Raw genomic sequence first — 5,719 nt, 5'->3', positions numbered from 1 at the left:
AAATTTCCTTTTTAAACTTTATGGATCAGATATGATTAAAGTTAGACATAAAATAATTATTTAACAAAAAGATAAATAAAGTGAAAATAATTAGTAAAATATTCTAATTAATAACAATTTCTGATTCTACAAAGAGCCAGAAAGTTGATGAAATAGGCTGATATGCAAAATTATTAATATCTTTTAAAAAGAGAAAGGAAGAAAACAGAAAGAAATGCAAAAAAGAAGGCAGACACAAAGAAAGAAACAGTACCAAAATATAAATAATTTAAAATCATCATAATAAATGTTGTGTAATTTGATTGGATAATAAATAATAATAATAAAAAAATGAGTCTGAAATTGAAATTAATTAATGGGGTTTTGGTTGGAAGGGAGTGAATGGATCTGTGGAATAATTAATAGATTATTAAAATATGCAATAAAATGGAAATGAAGGGTTGGCTGATAGTCCTTTTCATACTGAGGTGGTGATTACCAAAATCAAATAATAGAAGCAATCACAAGCATTATTATTTTCCCCTTCCTTCTTCATGCTTTATAGCTATCTTCTATCTTTCTTCTTTTTATTCTTCTTCTTTTTTTTAAAAATTATTTTAATGAATTTCAATACAAAAGGGATCCATATAAAATGAATTTTTAAGATTATTACTTAAATGCTTATATAATATTTATAATAAATTAATTAAAATATTTATAGTTCAACTTTATATTATATATTGAATTTAATAATAATAATAATAATTAATGTGATTATATTAGTGACATGAACAGAATAAAATTATACTGTAATTGAATAGAATCTGTAAATAATTGAATAGAATCTGTAAATAAGAGAACGTGGGATGGTGGTGCTGGTAAATGCTCACAGCAGTTACTTCGACACTCAAGTCAGTATACTGAAAAAGAGAATAAATGTAATGAATTATTTAGAGTTTTTATACAAGAGAATAACGTATATTTGTTTTTGTAATTCTTCTCCTTTTATACCGTAAGAAAGTGAAAATAAATATAATATTTTTCGATAATCTGGTGATAATGTGACCGATTTCTTAATAAGCCATGTTGCCAGCTAATAAATTGATAATCCGTAATTATAGGCATAATGAGATACACTGAGTTGTGCTTATTAACTATAATTTGGAGTGAAAACTCTCTTGTTGAGAAAAGGACGAGTTTTTTTATGGTAAACCGAATGTTAAGGTGTCTGATTTTTTCTTTTCTTAGACCAAATCGTATTTTTTACTCATCAGATTCTGAGTGACAACTTACAATTTACTTTCAACATACAAGATGAATAATAATAATTATTTTTTTTAAGAATTTATTATTTAATTTTTATAATATAAAAAAATTTTATTAATTGATTTTTTAATTTTAAAAAATATATCAAAGCCTTCTCCAAATTTTAAAATTTTTTTATTTAGTTATTTGTTAATTTTAATTATTAATTATTTTGCTATTTAATTTTATATAATATGGAAAACTTAAGTTAATTTTATAAAAATATTTACTATTTAATTCTTTCATATTAAAAATATTTTTAGATTTTTATACAATATTTAATAATTAAATTAATAAAATAATTTATTGGTAGATATTTTAAAATTTTAAAAATATTTTAATATATTTTTTAAAATTAAGGTGCGAGCTAATGAATTATAATAATTTTTCAATATGTCAAATTTATAATAGCTGTATTTTTTTCTGAAAATGTTTTGGTTGTTATCATATTAAGAGATATTGTTTTTAATTTTTATGGGAAAAAGAGATTAGATTGGGAAATCTAAGTCATAAATACTGATGCCAAGGTAATTTTTCTTTTGAACATTTCTTTTTTCAATTTGAAATTTTTAAGAAATTGTAAATAAAAAATTTGAAAAATCAATTTATTTAATTTATTTTTTATGTTGCACTTGTAGTATTTTGTAATCGCTAAATAATTAAATTTATCGTTGAATTACATAATGAGAATTAAATATACTAAATTTTAATTTTTTATTTAAATTTATTTTTAAACTATTATGAAGATTATTATTTATTATGTTAATTTAATTTATTTAACTTTTTAATAATACTTTAGAGTAAATTTAAATAAAAAATTAAAATTTAATATTTCTAACTTTATATAAATTTAATTTTTATTTTACCATTTTATAATTAGCTCAATACAGAAACAATACAAATGAAAAAATCCAAAATCTAAAATTCAAAATCATAAATGAGAGAAATTCAACGTATCTAAATAGATATCGATGGGAAGAAAATTATTAAGTGCATCCGATATTAGTATAAGTCTGAACATCAACTTTATTTGAAATTTCAGTTTTTTAAGAAAAAACCATTCATATAAATCTTGTTTTGTTTACAGAAAATAATTTATATTTAAAAAATTTATAAAAAATAAATATTTTTTCTAATAAATTAATTTATTTTTATTATTTACTTTTAATTTAAAAATTAAAATAATTTAATTTTTTAATAAGAAAAATATTTTTTATTAATTAAATTTTTTGAGTATTTTAAATATTAAAATATATAAAAAAAAATTTTAAAAAAAATTTTCCGTGAAACAAAGAGTTTGAATTTTTTTTTTTTTTTAAAAGATTAGCTTATTCAATCCAATACGATTTAGAGAAGCGAATTTTATGAAATTGATTTATTTGATTATGCATAAACCAATTCAAAGCAAACCCGCAACCCGAAATCATAGGCGAAGGCAATTCAACTATAGATGGTTCGCAGAAGAAGCACCCGAAACTGTGTAAGTGCCAAATGCATAATTCAGAGACGCACGTGGGCATATCACAGCACAAACTACCATTGGGGGAGCCCAGAAAATCAACAAAGCCGGGACCAGACTTAAACAAATGCGGTGCTTCTTCCCAACAAGCCCTGCACCAACCTCCACACTTGAACTATTTTATTATTATTTTGGGTAAATTTCAGCAAAACGTGTATGAATTTTAGGCTATTTTACTGTATTAATTTTAATTTATTAATATTAATTTTATTTTTATAAAAGTGTAAGCGACTTATAAGATCTGATTTATAAATTAAAGTAATGTGAATTATTTTAGTGTCACTCATCAAAAAAATGTAATAATTTCATTAATTTAAGGAGAATTTTAGTTGGTTTCATCAGCAAGGTGAAGCAATATTTAGTGGAATATCACAGAAAAGAAAAGATGGGTAATTATTAAATTTCATACTCATGCATGATCTGTTACTGGAATTTTACCAAGTCAATAGAACACCAATGAATCACAAGACTGATCATAGCTAGAAAATCTTAGCATTCAGTAATCAGTTTCTTTACATATATGGAAAATCCAAGTGAGCTTTTAGTTTTCTTGCAGATGAAGAAGAAGAAAAGAAACAATATAACAATTGTATGCATATTCTAGAAAAGATTGAAGCTTCTCATCATCTTCTCCATCCTTTCTTCCCTTTGGTTTTCTTAGTATTTATTGGGTAGCAGAAGTTTCTTAAACTCAAGATAGCATGGTCCATGGAAGAAGAGGAAGAGGAAGAAGAGAGGAGCACTGCTTTCAAACTAGATTTATAGCTAAATTTTGTTAATGCTTCGATCCTAATTGTAAAGAAAAACGGCAGAGTATATATTATATATAATCACATTTAAGACAGATTTTGGAATGAAGAGATTATGAAGTAAAAAGAAAAGGTTAAAAAACTATACGGCTGTCGTAGTGGCAGCAGCAGAAGCTGGGGTAGTACTCGTAGTTTCACCACCACTATTACCAATCCCATTCCCACCACCATCACCGACTCCGCCGCCCTTGGAAGAACCCCCACCGGTTTCAACACCTTGACTATCTGATACCGAAACTTTCGCCTGAACAGCTTTGGCAGTAATCGCAGCAGACCGTTTTCGTTTCTTTTTTTCATAGGGTACTCCTCTGGCTTTGGCTTGTCCTTCTTTGACTTCCCTAAGGTAAATCCTCACAGCTCTCGCTCCAAAAGGATTAGATTCTTGTCTTCCACCGTTCTCTTCATAGGCGGCTCTAAGGCGTCCGATTAGCGCGTCGAGACTACCCCAGGCCTGCTTGAGAGGACAAGCGCAGGGTGCGGGTGGATTCGGGTCCCCGAAATATGGACAATCCGATATGTGGACTTTGGTCTTGCCAAATTGATCCAAATATTTTAAGAACTCGATTACATGTGCACCACTGCAGCGGGCTAGAGTTAATGGTGGTTTGTGGTTCTTTAAGTATTGTAAAAACGTGTTCCAGTCTCGTCTCTTCTGCGACTCGTACCTGCTCGGCGGAGCTTGAGATGATCCCTCTGCTTGCCTTTCCGATGCCGACGATGCTCCTGCTGCTGCTGCTGCTGATGGACTCGGTTCTCCACTATTCGGGTCGGGCGCTACAGTTCCTCCCGATGCTGATTCCATGAAAATAAAATATACTGTCTTTAACAGAGATAGAGTGCTCTTCTCTTCTTCTTCAGTGTGCACAGTTGAAGAAGCTATCTGGGTTCGGAAACGTGGATGGATCTTTTCAGGGGCAGGAGATTGTCTTCTGGCGTTTTCTTTATGTGGGTTTTCAAGAAGAGATCTAAAGAGAATTAAAGAGAAAGAGAAAGAAAATGATTGGTGATGAGTGAATGGATGAGAGAGACTGTCTAGCGAGAGGGGGAAAAAGGAAAGAAGAAAGGAGAAGATTTGCAGAGAGAGAAGAAAGGGAATAGCAGTGGTGGCGGTGGTGGAGTGGAGAAGTTTTTCACAATTTCACATGGTGGCCCCCGGTAGAAGTGACATGTTTACTATGCAACTCCGGCGGCCCTGGCCCCTCCTTCTCAGTTCACGTGCCTGTCACCTGCGTGCAGGTTACTTACTGTTACTCCAATGGGACCCACTCAAGAATGGACTAATAGTTGCACTGTCAAAGGGGGAATGCGTGGTGGCCACTGCCGATGGTGGTTCGTTGGCTTCTTCATGGTGGTGGTGGTGGGGATCGGATGGGCAATTAATTCGGGGTTTACCTTAGGTCAAACAAAACTTTTATTATAAAATAATAAATAATAAGTTAAAAACAAATAAATAAACAAAATAGCTCTCTTTTGCATGATCGACTGCTGTGTCCAACTATGTGTTTTTACCAACATAGGTTAATTTACAAGAATGACTCTAAAACTTAACCAGATATACAAAGTAGTATTTCATTAAGTCCAATATTTAGACTTAATATAATTAATTGCACCTCCTGTTAAATAAGGGGTGAAACTATTAATAGAAAAGGACTTGATTGTTATTAAAAATAAAAACTTCAAATCTATCCTAGATGATTTAAAAGACAATATTTAATAAATTTTGCCCGGCATTGAAAACCATTATCTCTGTCGACTTGATGGACATGGAGTCGAGGCTTACTCAAGTTTGAGTTCTTGAAAAGAAATGAGATTAGATTTTACCGTGAAGTTGATTAGACGTTATTATTGTTCATCATGAGGTTGAATAGACATGAAGTAGATATAAAGTTAAGTAGACAAAGCAGACGCGAGATTGAGCTGATTATTACTATACTGACTGAACCATTGATTCAACGGTAAATGCATGTTGGTAGAATAATAGAGGATTTGAATTGTTCCCTCGATTGATATTCATATTATTTATAATAGCTTTAGGATTTCCTTACTTAGTAAAGAATACGACAATATTGAATCTCACATCAGTTTAGGATAGGTATGATGTGTTTTA

General features: G+C 29.8%; 1 protein-coding gene across 1 annotated transcript; it reads right to left on the bottom strand.

Annotated features, from left to right (window-relative positions):
* Positions 1–3,599: 3,599 nt before the first annotated feature.
* Positions 3,600–4,901, bottom strand: LOC110608472 (protein LIGHT-DEPENDENT SHORT HYPOCOTYLS 5). The gene has a single exon (XM_021747709.2). It carries the CDS (start codon positions 4,412–4,414, stop codon positions 3,695–3,697), a length of 720 nt encoding a protein of 239 aa, XP_021603401.1. The 5' UTR covers positions 4,415–4,901; the 3' UTR covers positions 3,600–3,694.
* Between the last annotated feature and the right edge of the window lie 818 nt (positions 4,902–5,719).

Source organism: Manihot esculenta, chromosome 2 (assembly GCF_001659605.2).
Source record: "Manihot esculenta cultivar AM560-2 chromosome 2, M.esculenta_v8, whole genome shotgun sequence".
Classification (NCBI taxonomy): domain Eukaryota; kingdom Viridiplantae; phylum Streptophyta; class Magnoliopsida; order Malpighiales; family Euphorbiaceae; genus Manihot; species Manihot esculenta.
This window is presented reverse-complemented; position numbering and strand designations above follow the sequence as displayed.

What these genes read in the sequence shown, in the direction of transcription:
- LOC110608472 (XM_021747709.2), bottom strand. Translation starts at nt 4,414, where the DNA reads ATGGAATCAGCATCGGGAGGAACTGTAGCGCCCGACCCGAATAGTGGA.